The 16,449-nt window shown below is 44.6% G+C and overlaps 1 protein-coding gene across 2 annotated transcripts; it reads left to right on the top strand.

The window, feature by feature from the left end:
* The first annotated feature begins 9,173 nt into the window (after positions 1-9,173).
* Positions 9,174-15,434, top strand: LOC100382678 (uncharacterized). 2 transcript variants are annotated; one of them, XM_020549863.2, is made up of 17 exons: positions 9,174-9,579; positions 10,240-10,339; positions 10,430-10,653; positions 10,745-10,807; positions 10,899-11,005; positions 11,091-11,197; positions 11,290-11,349; positions 11,433-11,506; positions 11,622-11,672; positions 11,793-11,842; positions 12,084-12,144; positions 12,557-12,646; positions 12,787-12,852; positions 12,949-13,044; positions 13,132-13,221; positions 13,312-13,463; positions 13,631-15,434. In XM_020549863.2, the coding sequence occupies exons 1-16, from the start codon at positions 9,403-9,405 to the stop codon at positions 13,351-13,353; spliced, it is 1,458 nt and encodes a 485-aa protein (XP_020405452.1). In that variant the 5' UTR covers positions 9,174-9,402; the 3' UTR covers positions 13,354-13,463; positions 13,631-15,434. The 2 variants fall into 2 exon arrangements, with proteins under 2 accessions (XP_020405452.1, NP_001168873.1); NM_001175402.1 differs by having other exon boundaries at positions 9,259-9,579; positions 12,937-13,044; positions 13,631-13,903.
* Positions 15,435-16,449: the final 1,015 nt, after the last annotated feature.

Raw genomic sequence — 16,449 nt, 5'->3', positions numbered from 1 at the left:
CTTCGCTGATTTCTTCGGGCTTCTTTGTTCTTGAGTATTGGACTCCTATGCATCTTTTTATGTCTTCTTTTGAGGTGTTGCATCCTCATTGCCTTGGTCCAATTCTCTTCGCATCCTGTGAACTACAAACACAAACACTAGAAAACTTATTAGTTCACGGATTGTGTTGTTCATCAAACACCAAAACTCAATTAGCCAAAAGGCCTGGGGTCCATTTTCCTTACATACCACAACAAAAAGACAGTATTACGGATGATCCGGTCCCCGAGACCGGAAAGTCCGCCATCACACAAAGATCATCTGATTCCTCTGTGGGGGACATGATAGAGGAATTCAGAGATCTTGATAAACTAGGACAGGGGTTTACATCGGCCGATCCTTTGGAGGAGATTGACATAGGAGATGGTAAAACTCCAAGGCCGACTTTTGTAAACAAGACCCTAGAGACCGATTCTAGAAATGAGATGATCGGTCTATTGAAGGAATATTCAGATTGTTTTGCTTGGAATTACACTGAAATGCCTGGACTAAGCCGAGAGATTGTCGAACATCGGCTGCCTATTAAGTCTGGTTTCAGACCTTTCAAGCAAAAAGCTAGAACATTTCGTCCAGATCTTCTCCCACGAATCAAGGACGAAATCCACCGGCTGCTAGAAGCTAATTTTATTAGACCTTGCAGATACGCAGAGTGGGTCTCCAATATTGTGCCGGTGGAGAAGAAGGAGTCAGGTAAGCTTAGGGTATGCATTGATTTTCGCAATTTAAATAGAGCAACTCCTAAAGATGAATATCTCACGCCCATAGCCGACACATTAATCAATAATGCATCAGGAAATAGAATTATTAGCTTTCTTGATGGTAATGCCGGATATAACCAGATTTTCATGGCCGAAGAGGATACGTCTAAAACGGCCTTTATATGTCCAGGCTTCATTGGTTTATTTAAATGGGTTGTCATGACATTCGGTCTTAAAAATGCTGGTGCTACTTATCAGAGGGCTATGAATCTGATCTTCCATGAGTTGTTAAGAAACACTATGGAAGTCTACATTGATGATATTGTAGTCAAATCGGCTGAGTTTAGTCCTCATATAGCTGATTTGCGCAAAGCCTTTGATAAAATGTGTCAGTATGGTTTGAAAATGAACCCACGTGAATGTGCTTTTGGAGTGTCGGCTGGTAAGTTTTTAGGATTTGTCATCCATGAACATGGTATAGAAATAAACCCTGACCGAATCAAGTCTATTCGGAATGTGGGACCTCCGACTTGTAAGGTCGAAGTGCAGAAGTTTCTCGGCAAGGTGAATTATTTACGAAGGTTTATTTCTAAACTAGCCGGGAAGATTGATGCCTTCACCCCTATCCTTCGGCTTAAGAATGATGTCGAATTCACTTGGGGGGCAGAGCAGCAGGAAGCATTTGATCTCATTAAAAAATACTTGTCTTCGGCTCCCGTGTTAAAAGCACCACAAGTAGGAGCACCATTCAGATTATACATTGCAGCTGAAGACAAGGTTATTGGGGCTGTTCTGACACAAGAAACTGAGGGGAGGGAGCATGTGGTGACATGTCTAAGCCAAAGGTTGGTGGATGCTGAAACAAGGTACATTTTTATTGAAAAGTTATGCTTATGCTTGTTTTATGCATGCACCAAATGTAGATGTTATTTACTGTCTAGTCATTGCACTGTTTCTGGTCAAGCCGATATGATCAAATACATGTTGCATAACCCAATTATGAGTGGTAGGATTGGTAAGTGGGCTTATGCACTCATAGAATATGACTTGGCCTACGAACCATTGAAATCTATGAAAGGCCAAGTCGTAGCGGATTTCATTGTAGAACATCGGGTTAATGATATTCATGAACTAGACATGTCATACCTCACTATTACTCCTTGGACTTTATATTTTGATGGATCAGTTTGCAATGAAGGGCAAGGAATTGGCATTGTGTTTGTTTCACCAAGTAATGTCTCCTTTGACTTCTCTAGCCGATTGAAAACTTATTGCACTAATAATCAAGCTGAATATGAGGCCCTCCTATTCGGCTTAGAACTTTTAAATGGTATGGGAGTAAAACATGTGAAGGTATTTGGTGATTCTCAGCTGGTTGTCCAACAAGTGTTAGAAAAATATCAATGTTTTGATGGTACTCTAAATAGTTACCTTGAGAAATGTTGGAGCATAATCCATTCTTTTGACGAATTCAATATTCGGCATATTTCTAGAGTTGAGAATCATAGAGCTAACGATTTGGCACAAGATGCATCAGGTTATCGGATAAAGAGAGGGAAATTTCACAAAACTGAAAATCTGATAACCAGTGCAGAGCCAAATTCCCAGGTCGCGGACCGTCCGCGTGATGACGCCGGACCGTCCGGGGTTACCAGAAATGTTCTCTTAATCGATTCGGCTGACAATGAAGCCGATGCAAGTGATTGGAGGACACCTATACTTAATTATTTACGAAATCCCAATATCAGGATAGATAAGAACATTCGGCGAACAACTTTCAAGTATGTTTTGATGAGTGATGAACTTTACCGCCGAACGGTCAATGATATCCTGCTTAAGTGCTTGGGCCCAGATGATGCTATATTAGCCATGGCCGAAGTACATGAAGGAATTTGTGGTACTCATCAATCAGCTCCAAAGATGAAGTGGTTGTTGCGAAGGTCTGGTTTTTATTGGCCTAGTATGATAGCTGATTGTTTCAAGTACTACAAGGGTTGCCAAGTGTGTCAAAAATTCGGCGACCTACAGTTGGTCCCTGCAGCCGAATTACATCCTATCATCAAGCCTTGGCCGTTCAGAGGATGGGGATTAGACTTTATTGGAGAAATTCATCCTTCATCATCAAAGGGGCATCAGTTTGTGTTAGTTGCCACTGACTATTTCACCAAATGGACTGAAGCCGTTGCTCTAAAGAACATGACGCACAAGGAGGTAATTGAGTTCATAACTGAGCATATTATTCATAGATTCGGCATTCCCCAGACCTTGACTACAGATCAAGGTACTTCTTTTATGTCAAAGGAGGTACGTGAATTTGCTGAATTATACAGAATTAAGCTGCTTAATTCATCTCCATATTATGCTCAGGCCAATGGACATGCCGAGTCTAGTAATAGGACATTGATTAATTTGATAAAAAAGAAGATATCTGATAATCCTAAACATTGGCATAAGATTTTGTCTGAAGCTTTATGGGCTCATAGAATATCTAAACATAGGGCTACTAAAGTATCTCCTTTTGAGCTTGTCTATGGGCAGGAAGCAGTGTTGCCTGTGGAAATAAGTTTGAATGCAGTCAGGTTCGCCAGACAAAATGATCTAACTGCTACTGATTATTATAATTAAATGATGGATAATATTGATGAGGTGACCGACAAGAGGATGATAGCTTTGGGAGCAATAGAAAAGGACAAAATCATGGTAGCCAAGGCCTACAACAAGAAGGTCAAAGCAAAATCATTTCAAGTAGAGGACCTGGTGTGGAAGACCATTCTGCCTCTAAGGAATAAAGACCGGAAGTTCGGGAAATGGTCGCCAAGTTGGGAGGGTTCTTATAAAGTAAAACAGGTGATGTCTGGCAACGCCTATTTGCTACAAACATTACAAGGCAAAGATTTGCCTAAGGCTTTGAATGGGCGTTTTCTCAAGCAGTATCATCCCAGTATGTGGCAAAATGCTTAAGAAAACCGATGTAATCACATCGTGTTAAGATGCTTTTGGTTCTCTCAGCTCCACCAAAAGGCAGGGGGGCATATGTTGGAGCCCATTTTGAGCAGGGCGGACGGTCCGCGCCTGGGGGCCGGACGGTCCGCGCGTGCGCAGAGCAGTTTAGGGTTCCGAGTTTTGTGCTACGGTTGTTAGCTAGATTCGCGGGATTCACTCAGAAATTTGTTTGTAACGGGTCCAGCCCTCCTCCTCTATAAATAGAGAGGTCTACGGCCGATTTGGGACAAACGAATCGAACCTTCAATCAATACAATTTACATTTTATCCTAGGAGTAGTTCTAGTCTAGTTTAGGTTTAGCTATCCAATCCCCAAATTATTCGTCTCTCTTCGGCTCTACGTCGATTAGAGGAGTCTAGGTCGGTCGGCCCGAGCCTAGACACCACCTAGGATCTCTCCTCCCCGACGGGGTCCCTCCCGGGAGCGATATCCAGGCGCCGCCGGCGACTTCCGCCGCCTCTGCGTACGCGCGGACCGTCCGGCCCCCAGGGCGCGGACCGTCCGGCCGTCAGGTAGAGAAGCCCTAGCCGCGCACCAAGCCGCGGACCGTCCGGCCCCAGGCCGCGGACAGTCCGCCCCTGCGCAGAGAGTACCACCGCGCCTCGCACCAGGCCGCGGACCGTCTGGCCCCGCGCGCGGACCGTCCGCCCCTGTGCAGAGGGCACCGCCACGGTTCTTGTTGAGTGTTTGACGCTCCGAAAAGGCGTCAACAGGTTAAAACCTCATTGCCAAGATCTATGTCGTCGACATTAACGCCACGAATTAGAATGCCAAAATACTTCTATTTCAAGTCTATAGTGGCATTCATGCTATTTGTGGCACTGATAATTCGGTATCACTCTGTATAATATACCACTGATAAACTGGTACATTTTTTTTATTGCATATAATTACAAGAGTACCTTTGAAGTATACAAAGGCTACTTGAAGACGTAGCCTCAAGCCCTCAAAGCTTCGAATACTGAGCAATTTGACTTTGCACAAACGTGCGACTCATTCCTAGAGTGAAAAGTGCATGGGCAATGTACCCATATTTATATTGCCATCATGACATAACTTCACATGAAATTATAAATATGGCCTCGAAACCTATACATGTAAACTATAAAGTCCGATAAGGGTAGGGTCGTCTCTTTCCAATGGACTTATGTTGTGCACACTTCCAAAGTATTCCTTCGTCTGTTTGGTTGTAAGTTTTGTGCCTCACTTGTGCTTATACATGTTCAGATTGGCCAGACGGTCCAAAAACCGGCACAGATTTGGCCTGACAAGAACCCGACACGACACATAACGAAGTGGGTCCGTGCCGGCCTGGCCCAGTCACCAGGTCAGGCCTGAGCCTAAGGCGCAGCATAGCGGGCTAGGCACGCCACAACCTGATTTTATTTAATTTTTTAATTTTTTCATACAAATACAAGTATTATACCTGAATATAGAGTATAAAACACAAGGAACATGTTGTCAAATAGGTTGCCCATATTTCTTATAAGAAAGTTGCCAATCGTCTTAACAAATGTTTGGAGTTGCTAGCGGGGCATGAAAATAAATGCCCAAGATCAGCACTGCTACTAGGGGCTATTCACAAACAGAAGAGGACAATTGATGGCTGTAATAACTACGACAACGGAGATGGGAATGTGCTAACATTTACATTCTCGATTACTGCAATGCTGAGCGGCGTGTATTATGCAGGATTATAGGTGTACATTTGGGCCGGGCCTAATGGGCGGGCACGAAGCACGAAAAAAAGCCCCGCCCAAGCACGGCACAGCACGAAATTAATTTGGGCCGGGCCGTGCTTGGGCCGACGCCGAGGCCCACGGGCGGGCACGAGCCCGGCCCGTTTAATCAGACCCGAATTGGCCCGTTTACTGGCACGAAAAGGCCCGAAATTCATAGCAGCCCACTGCCCCACTCCTGTACTCAGTCCTGTGTGTCTACGGGCCGCCGAGCGCGAGCGTTTTATCCTGAAAGGCTGAAACAGTGAAACCCTACGTCGCTACCGGCCGCCGTTTTTCTCCCGTGTCCCAATCCGCCGCCGTCGATCCCGATTCCCGACTGGAGACTCCCATCTGGCCGCCGTCTCAGGCTCTCAGCCTCCAAGGCGGCCAGTTCCAGGCTCCAGCACTCCGGCAGCTCCCTGCAGCCGAGCGCAAGCGTCCCTGCGGGCTGCGACGGTGCGGCCCTGCGTCCGAGCGCGAGCGTCCCTGCGGGTGCGGTGCGGCCCAGCCAGCTCCAGCGCGAGCGTCGCGGCAGGCCGGCAGCCGAGCGCGAGCTTCCCTGCGGCGGTGCGGCCCTGCGCCCTGCTCGTCGCTCGGACGAGCGTCCCTACGGGTGCGGCCCAGCTCCAGCGCGAGCGTCCCTGCGATCGAGCGTGAGCGGCAGCGTCCTCCCTGCATTTCGGGCCGTTTTTTTATTTCGGGCCGCCCGTTTAAAGCACGGCACGTTTAGTGAAATATGGGCCGGGCCGTGGGCCGGCACGGCACGGCCCGAAATTAATATTGGGCCGGGCCGGCCCGAAATTAAACGTGCCGGGCCTTTTCGGGCTTGGGCCGGGCCGGGTCAGGCGGCCCGAATGTAAACCTATATGCAGGATAGCCAAAGTTCAGAGGGATGTTCAAAGATATATGCTGATACGGCTTTTACGAGTCACCAAAACCATTCGCGCATTTGGCCACATTTCCAGCTGCTGGGTCGAGTTGCACACTTGCACCTGATCCGATCGGCTCTGCTTTCGACCTGGCTCGGGATGTTCTCGCTTGTTGTTGCCGAGTCAGCGCGCGGTCGCCTGGAAATCGCTTCTTGTACCCAACACGGATTTGCTCGAGATCTTGGACCGGCGAAAGCTCCAACCCCCGCGAGAACCGTCTGCGCTGCTGCCGAACGTTGACGGCGGCGGCAGGCGAGTCTGCTCCCCGACCTCACCGTGGTCCGCGGAAGCAGCCCGGAAGGCTGTCGATGTTTAAGGGCATGTACAGTGATGTTTAATGTGGAGGCTCTTAAGGTGTTTAAGGGGGTTATTTGCAAAAAAATTTTAGAGCCGTCTCTCCGCGAAGAGACGCCTCTGGCTCGTAAACCAAATAGCAACAGACGTCTCACTTCCCACTATACGAATTTGTCGTCTGTTCTATCGATCTGATGTTATACAAATATATTTAATTCTGTATTTATTAATAGACTACGTTTATAGACACTCTATTGTACAATACAGTCTCTTAGTTGTCTCCTGTGCTTAGAGAACCGTTTTGGTGTCTCTCCACTGTACATGCCCTAAGGAGTAAGCCGCGCAGGCTGTCGATGTGCTTATCCGCTCATCGGTCGGTCAATTGTGAACGTAATTCGTTTGGTTCGTCATTTCTCCTCTTTAACCCAGTATATTCCCGAAGACTAGTGCTCGGGTCGTTGCAACTAGTGCTGGAAATATGGGCCGAGCTTTTCGAACCAACACGAACACAATTTGAAAATAAAATGCACGAAATAATATGTGCCGATCTAGCATGATCCGAAGGCGGGCTTAGACCCGGCTGACTCGACCCATCCCAATTTCTAGCACTAGTTGCAACGGACGTGAGGCGTGTATAATTTGATCTGTTAATCTGACATGCAACTGGCATGCATGAATATCCATTTTTCATAACCTGCTCCTACAATGTCGGTTTTCGTGCATATCCATGAAGAGGGGCAGCAGAAAATGACGTCGTTTGAGGTTGAGAGGGCTTGAGGCGGTAGGGCCAGGTGAGGTCAGCGGGTGCAGGTCGACAGATAACCTGTCTGATTATGCTACCCCGGACCGGACGCCACAGGATTATATACGTGTGCACCGACGAACCGACCGAATAGTTTGGTCAGCACGGCAAGCGGAGTGCTCAACCACACGACGAGGTGGAATGGAATGATTACCTCCCCGATCTCTCGTACTACAGATCCCCGTCGTTTCAGAATAGCGAAGCCAGCGAATGCGGGATGCAGAAGGACGGTTGCTTGTGACTAAATCACTTGGGTCGAATTTCAGCACGATCAAGCAGGTGCATGCATCAGCGTGCCCAACACCAGGTACGAAAATTGCGGCACTCGGTGGTACTGCGGGCATGTTTGGTTCGTTGGGATCGTATCCGTATCCAGTGCACAAGGGCCACGCCGTGCACAAATACACAAAATGAAACCTGGTCGTCCGTCTCCCATCTAACGGCCGTCGTAAATATGCAGATGAACCCTCCTGCAGCATCCGTAGCTTGCCGAGTCTGTTTTGTGAAAAACCCCCCGCGCGCGTCATGTCGTTGGATGGAAAATGGACGGCCAGATTTCGTTTTATGCATTTGTGCACGGCGGGGCCCTTGTGCACTGGATACGATCCCACCATCGTTACCCCAATTGCCACACTTTGGCTAACTTTTCTGCCTAAGGTTAGTTATTCAATTCGAACGACTAACCTTAAGCAAAGTGGGGCACAGTTAGCCACAAACCAAACAAGCCTTGCGTCCGGCGATCACGTCACGTCGCGGGCATATTTCGGCAAGGGCCATGATTTATGGATTTGCGCATCGCGCCGACATGATGCGCGCGTGACGTCACGTCCCGAGGAATCGTCGCGCGTCCAGACGGGTCGACGTCGATAGATACGGAGGCAAGATTGTGGCGGCCATCAGCCGATCACGCCCGCCCCCATGGCCCCATCTCATTTCATCTCATCGTCCGAAGTTTCGGATAAGAGCCAGCGCGCTAGGCATGGCAAGCCTCTGACCATTCGACTTCGACCACTTCATCCTCGCGACCTCGACCAGTCGCGTGCCGAGACCGGTAAACCGTCGACCGTATCCGAGCAACCCTCGCCGGGGAGTTGTTTCCAGAGGAAACGAGGTCTGCACGCAAACGCCGCCGTAGCGTCGTCGTCGGTGCAGGAGGAGAAGAAAGGGATCGGACCGGTTCGATCTCCGACCAAGTTTTGAGCTCGTGCCCAGTCTCGATCGGGAAAAAAAGGCATCCGCGTTCCGCTCGGCGCACTCGCGGAGACGGCGGCAACGCCGTGGCCGGACGCAGCGACTTTATGATGGGTTATCCGTTCCCCTAGCCGGTGCATGGGCTGATGGGCGGCACGCGTGGCCGGGCCGACGGCAGCTGGGAATGGGATTAGTTGGACGTCTGCTGACCGCTGTCCTGCCCCTGGCCCCCTCCCTCCGTTCAATTTCCCCACCGGACGCGCCTTCACGTGCGCCGGGGACGCGGGGGTCGGTTGATCGCGAAACCAGATCACAACCGGGGAGGATGCCAAGGACAAGGAGCCCACACTACCCAAATGGACTGCTGCGCGGAACGCGGAGGGCCCGACGGCCCTGATGGGCGCCACGCGGGCCGGCTCGCCAGGGGGGCTGTACGCGGCCCAGCCTGTGAGCACGCAAGGTGAAGTGACGCCGGGACATACCGAGAAGCGGCTCGTGTTGCTCATCCCATATGCACAAGCTCGTGTTCCATGAGGCGATAAAGTTCTCTACTGCTCTCGCGTTCACGCGCGAAGCCGAAAACCCTTTCGCGCCCCGCCCCCGCCCCCTCCATCTCCACCCGTCTCCCTCTTACCGCCGTACACATCCAGCATTCCTCCCCCCAAATTCTATGCCATCCACGAAGTAACCGCCGATTTCCCTCCCCGCGAGCCACAAGCCCACAATGCCGACTCTCCGCAGCGCGACGGCGAACGCGTCCCCCATGGGCACCCCATTACCTGCCGAGACGAGCACGCCGCGCAGCGTCAAGCGCCGGCTGACGCCAGGTCGAGCCGGCGAGTCGCCTGGCGCGTCGCGGCACACCTCTCCTCACCGACACCCGCACGCCAGCACCGGACCTGTAAGATCCACTGCTTACTAGACCCCCGATGCACATCTGTATCTATTAAAAAATTCTACCCGTCAGTTTATCCATATATGCTCGCGGCTATAAAATCTTACACATATCTATACCTGCACGGATAATTTTAACTCATACCCGCTAGTAAAGTCTTAAATCCTAATATATCAATCACTCAAAATATTAAATAAACATAAAAACAAGTCCAACTTCACATAAAATCATATGATTATATAACTTGATAGATAGACAAATGATAGCTAGAGAAGAGTTTTATTTTAACTAAGATGGGCTCTATTAGATGATTATAGTGGTATTGTTGCGGGTATATTTACCCATGAGCAGACGGGTAAGAGTTTTATTTTAACTAAGATGGGCTCCATTAGATGATTATAGTGTTATTGTTGTGGGTATATTTACCCATGGACAGACGGGTATGGGTAGTACCAATCCGTACTTATATCCGTCTACCCAACGGGCAAAGGATCTTGCCCATTACATTACTGTGGGTAGAGAAATCATCTCGTACTCGCCTTCGTATCGGGTAAAACCCGTCGAGTTTCGGGTACCCATTGCCATCTCTATGCACAGATATGCTCCGCTATTTTTTTCAGTTGTCTGTTTCCCTTTGCAATGCACACCAACTGCTCGGTCTCACAGGTACACGTGCCTAAGATGCTCTCGGCGTCGCCCAAGTCCTCCAGGAAGCGCCTCTACGGTGACTTCGTCGCAGCCGAGAAGCCCAAGTGGAACCCCCGAGGTAATTCCCTCAATTTCCATTTTAGCCGGCCAATTTTGTTTGCCTTGTTGACTTGTTTGGGGCCTGATGAGAATTGGCCGTTCCACGCAGATGCCGCGCAGATGAGGGCTGTGAAGGAGGCGCTGCACGTGGCGACAGTGCCGTCGTCTGAATTGGTTTGCCGGGACAACGAGCTCAGGCGTGTCCTTGAGTTCTGCGAGGCGTGCGTCGAGCAGGAGAAGGCTGGTAGTCTCTATGTCTGCGGGTGCCCTGGCACAGGGAAGACATTATCTATTAACAAGATCAAGGATAGTTTGGTGTGCTGGGGGAATGAGGTATGCTATGATAGTTCCTCATGCCCCCTACCTTTCTGTTCCTGGAGCGTTTTATGTGGATTTTTTGTGTGTTAATCATGCGTGAATGCAGACACCTGATGCCTTAACAATCAATTGTACAAACCTAGCAAACACCTCTGATATTTTTGGCAAGGTAATAACTGCTACTCAGTTATAGGGTCGATCTATCGATGATTATCTAATGCAATAAAAAACTGTATATACTGACCAATTTTATAATGCAGATGCTAGAAACATTTCAGAACCGAAAGAAGGGACGCAACAAATTGTCGCCACTTCACCAACTTCAGAGCATGTTTTCCAACAAGGATTCAGCTCCAAGAAGAATGATGTAATAACCTCCTGTATCCACTATGATTATTGGGATTTTCTTGCTGTTTTGATCATGTTATCTGGCTTGCATGGTGCTGTTGTAGGTTGGTCATCGTGGATGAGATTGACTACTTAATAACAAGAGACCGTGCTGTGCTGCATGATCTTTTCATGCTCACAACTTGTCCATTCTCTAGATGCATACTCATAGGTGAAGTTTTGAAGAATACTTACATCTACACTTAGCTATTTATGTCACTGAACCAATTGACAATTTGTTGACTGATAAGCACTATTTTTCAGGAATTGCAAATGCCATAGACTTAGCAGATCGTTTTCTTCCAAAGCTGGAATCCTTAAATTGTAAGCACTCTTTGTAGTGTTAATTCTAAATTTGCTGATCAAATAACTTGACATGCCTTTGACGTTGCTATACTAATTGACAGGCAAGCCTCTTGTTGTGACTTTTCGAGCATATTCTAAGGATCAAATATCTGACATAGTTAAGCATAGGCTAAAGGTAGCTATTGGTCTATTGCATGTGTTGTCAATTCAGGTTTCTATCTATGCATTTGTCTCCGGTTACTATGTATTTATCTTCTTGTTCATGGTTTCTTGCTATGACACTCGTATAGGTTCTTGAGTATGATGTCTTTGAACCACTAGCTCTGGAGTTTTGTGCTAGAGTAAGTGTACTCATCCTGCAAGGACTCAATAGTTTCATTTACAAAAACCATAATATTGTACTCGTTATCTCAACTGTGTTTATTTACTTTGTAATGATTTGGTGGATGTTATTTTTTCAGAAAGTTGCAGCTGCCTCTGGTGACATGAGAAAAGCCCTAGGCGTTTGCAGGTATGCCACTCTTGTTTCTAGTGAAACAGTCATGTTCTCTGTCATTAGCTTCCACTGACAGCTGATAAATGTACCGAACATCATTTTTTTCTGAAACCAAAGGAACTATAAATTGTTCTGATGCGCATGCAAACACAGCTACAAATCTTGTTATATATCTTAGGTTGCATTGATGTTGGTTATTCAAGATTTGAGATTGCATGCTTCAACAATGTCAACCACATCCTTATTTGAATTCCAGGAGTGCTGTGGAGGTTCTTGAAGCAAGGCTACATGATTTCCCTGATAAAGAATTAAGAATAGTAAGTTTTAGTCCTCACTGACTTGTTTTATCAAGTTTAAATAAAGGAATGCTAATGGTTTCTAGGTGGGAAAACACACAAAAGTATAAAACTAAACTGAATTCTTAAATGTATCAATCTAATTCGAGGTATCAGCTTTTTTCATAACTTGCAATTAGCCAACTATTTGATCATTAGGAATAGATAAATCTGTTTGTGTATTCTGATTGAAAGCAAATTGAATTATGGGCACCATTAGGCTTGATTGTTGCAAATGACCTCTTTGTCTTCTGCTAAATAAATGTGTACATTCTTCCCACAATGAAATTTCCTTTTTAACTGATCATATCCAAATTCTTTCAAATGATCTCTGATGGGATCAGTTAACAACTGAATCATCTTGAATATTGGAGTCTAATATTTATATTTACAGGTGACATTTGACCATATGGATATAGCTTTGTCAAAAGCATTCAAGTCAGCAGTCGTAGATAGCATACTGTGTCTTCCCCAGCACCAACAGGTATAATGTCATAGCACTTTAGTACATAGAGCCGTCAGTGCTTTGTTACTCTTTCTCTTCTGATTCCTTGTTCAGTTAATTCTAGTGTTCTCTCTGCTACACTTCTTCCAGCCTCATCCTTATATACAAATTGTTGGCAGATGGTGCTGTGTGCGCTGGCAAATACCTTTCAGCATTGCAAGAAAAAGGCTACTACTCTAGGAGAGGTAACGATTATTCCATGCCATGTTAAAACAAAGCACTTGCTCAGATAACCTCACCTTGTTTAATTCTAAATTCATTTATACAAGCCCTGTTTTCAGCTGAACAAATCATACATCGAGATTTGTAGATCAACCCAAGTTCCAGCACTTGGAATGATTGAATTTTCTAACATGTGTATGGTTTTGAGTGATCAGGTATGCAAATATGTTCTATTTTTAGTGCACTTGAATGAAATCAGAGACAACCGAAGTGTTTAGTGTTCGATGGTGTTTGCACTGCAGGGGTTCATGAAGTTGGGGCAATCCAAGGAAGATAAGCTTAGGAGAGTAACACTTCATATTGACAGTTCAGATATCACTTTTGCCTTTAAGGTGAGGACTATCGTCCTTAACCCTACACTATTGGGAAACAAGGAATTCTTTTGTTGCCATGTTTATTTATCAAATGAATCCATGTTGCAGGGAAATCGTTTCTTCCAAAAATGCCTGGAGCAGCGATGCTAACCAGACTCAATAGTAGATCAATACATGTAGCCAATTGTTGTTATACACTGTAGTATTAGTTTATTGACATTATCAAGTACCATCAGTTTCAACCCTGGATGTATACTCAGGTGACTCACTAATACAATAATCCTTTTATGTTATCTCAGTTATTTTTTGACCAAGTATGCAAGTGGTAATAAAACAGGCTGCATCGTCTGTGTTTGACCATGCATTCAGCAAACTGCCCTTTACACCTTCATGCTGGATTTCTTACAAAATGTTTTCCTCGTTGCAGGTGCTTTCATCCAACATGATCAAACCTTGGTTACATCACGAAACTCTTTCTTGGAGTGCAGAGATAAGTGTACATGTGACGAGTTATGACAGTATTACGTGACATAATTTTTCCAAAATATAGTTGAGTGTAGTTATGCTTTCTCAATTTTTGGTTTTTCCAGAACTGATTGATCATGTAGCTAACCATTTAGCATACCAAGAACATTTATTGACACATTTCTTGCTGGAAGTTGACACCAGTAATGAGAAATTACAAATAATTAATGTGTCTTTTCCGAATAAGTGACATTATTTTGATATTTTACAGTAGCATTATTCAGGTTGTAAAATGTCTTTAGCACCCCCCCCCCCTTTTGGAAATTTGAATAGGGCGGCTTCTCGATTAAAGATAAAAACAAATGAACTTATAGAGACAATACAACTGAATGAAGTGATCGTTATCTTTTGCAAACAACTGCTTTCCGTTGTACACTGTAATTTACAATTGTTCTCTGCCTTTCATTTCTATACCAGAACTTAATACTACATCTGTTCACAAATATATGACATCGTTTACTTTTTTTAGAAAACTTTGACCACTCGTCTTATTCAAAATATTCATTCAAAAATGTAAAATTTTAAGTCAAGCATAAACTACCTGATAAAAACAAATCATAAAAAATAAATGATAATTAATACTAATTTTTAAATAAGACGTGTGGTCAAAGTTTTTTTAAAAAATTAATGGTGTCATATATTTATGAACGGAGAGAGTACTCGTTTGCAGGATGAGGAGTCAGGCTTGTTTTCTATATCTATTTTTTAAATTATTGTTATGCGCTGGTAAATCGTTTTGTTTATGCTACACATGCTGAAAAAGATTGGGCCTTCCCCTCCCCCGAGCGACTAGCTTGACTGGGCTATGAAATTAGGCCTATGACCATCACATTCGAAGCCCACTTGAGGGCGTAGGGCAGCGCATCTGAATTCTGATAGATGAAATGTCGGAATTGTTTTCCTATTTTTATTCCGCCTTTTACAAAATAATGATCACAAAAGAATGTTTTCTATAAATATAATCATTGCCAACTAAAATGGTGACGTCTTATTTTGTCAATTCAGTTAGCTGAAATTTTCCTTTCCGTCAGTTGAATGGTAGAACCTTTGCTTTCTGTATAATTTATGCCAACAACAATGAGCTACCTATTTTTTTTATAGAATTAAGTTGTGCCTAACCTAAATTTAAATTAAATAAATTCTAATATCTATATAAAAGCAAGAGATTAACAAACTTAAAGTCCTGTTTGATAGGCCTCTATAAAACCATCTCCAACGATGCCCCACACCTCCCCTCATCCCATGTTCAATAGAATATAAAACTAGCCGCTTTAGACTCTCTAGTAGGCTATGTATATGGACATGCAAACTATTGCTTTTGCATTGTAGATTACTGTTGGGGTCGTGCTTCGGTGCGCCGAAGGTCTCACACGAAGAAGCAGCTTCGGCTGAAGTCGTCTCCAAGAGATGGCCGAAGGTCCCTTTTCATGGAGCTTCGGCGTTTTAAACCGACATAGAGATAGAATGACCTTTTTATACATATAGGTCTGAGTCAATGCTATAAACTTTCGCAAGGGGCATAATTGTAATTTGTCACAGGCTGCGACCTGTGCCTATAAATAGATGAACAGTACCTCTGTACTATTCATGTGAATCTGTCATTTGCTTTCGCATCACGCTTGTACTTTTGCCTTCCGCAGGACCGAAGGTACATTTGTAATTCAAAGTCATTTATATTCATTAATACAAGTAGAGATAATTCTATGACAATATTTAAATGTTTATTTCATATTCTATAATTTATGTGAATGCATCATTCTTCGTTGTTATGCTTACGAAGGTATGTCCTTCGTAACCTTCGTCCGAGATGCTTTATATCCTGAAGGGATACATCGTTATGGAGGACGAAGGATCTTAACACTTAACATTTTTTTTGTGTTGCCTTGTTCTTAATTCTTAGCATTTGAGAACAAGTCCCCAACAATTACACTGTTTACTGAGTTTGAAATAGGAGATGAGGTAAGAGGTGTGATAGGGAGTCTACCGGAGATAGCCTAACGGTTCTCTCCATGATGCTCCCTATTTTAGATGAGAGAGGCACCTTCCCTAATGCATTGGGGCTTTAATCACCTCATTCTTCAATTAATTTATTTCTTTGTGATATTAACTTTTTAAAGTTCCGTAACTTTCAAAAACAGGTGAAAATTGTTAGATGATTGAGCTATAATGTATATAGAAAGAACTAGATAGGTAAAATGGTTGGAGACGCCTTGTATGTGGAGGAGTATCTTTTAAGATGTAGTAAAATATAATAGAAAGTATAGATAGAGAGAGAAATATGGAGAAAATGGTTGTAGATGGTCTAAAAGATGAGATTGACATGATATCTTTTGTGGGGTGTTGGTCTGACGGCGAGTCAGTAGGGGTGTAATCGAATTGAATATTATTTGTTTTCACGTTTTCTCTTTGGATTTGATCCGATACAGATATTATCAAGTTGCATTGGATAAAATTTGAATATAATAGAAATCGATATCTTAAATATACAACTTTAAGAATACGGATATGAATCGAACATTAAGTACCCGAACTTAGATATAGATCACATCTTACCCCTATTAGGCAGATCAAATTTGAATACGGACAGACAATATCCATACGAATCAGTAAACGATTAGAAAAAATAAATACAACCTCTTATATGTGAAGAATTGATTACATAATCATTTAATTATAAATATAACATTATAATCTTTTAAGATATGTAATAATGATTAAACG

Source organism: Zea mays, chromosome 3 (genome assembly GCF_902167145.1).
Source record: "Zea mays cultivar B73 chromosome 3, Zm-B73-REFERENCE-NAM-5.0, whole genome shotgun sequence".
NCBI classification, from domain to species: domain Eukaryota; kingdom Viridiplantae; phylum Streptophyta; class Magnoliopsida; order Poales; family Poaceae; genus Zea; species Zea mays.
This window is presented reverse-complemented; position numbering and strand designations above follow the sequence as displayed.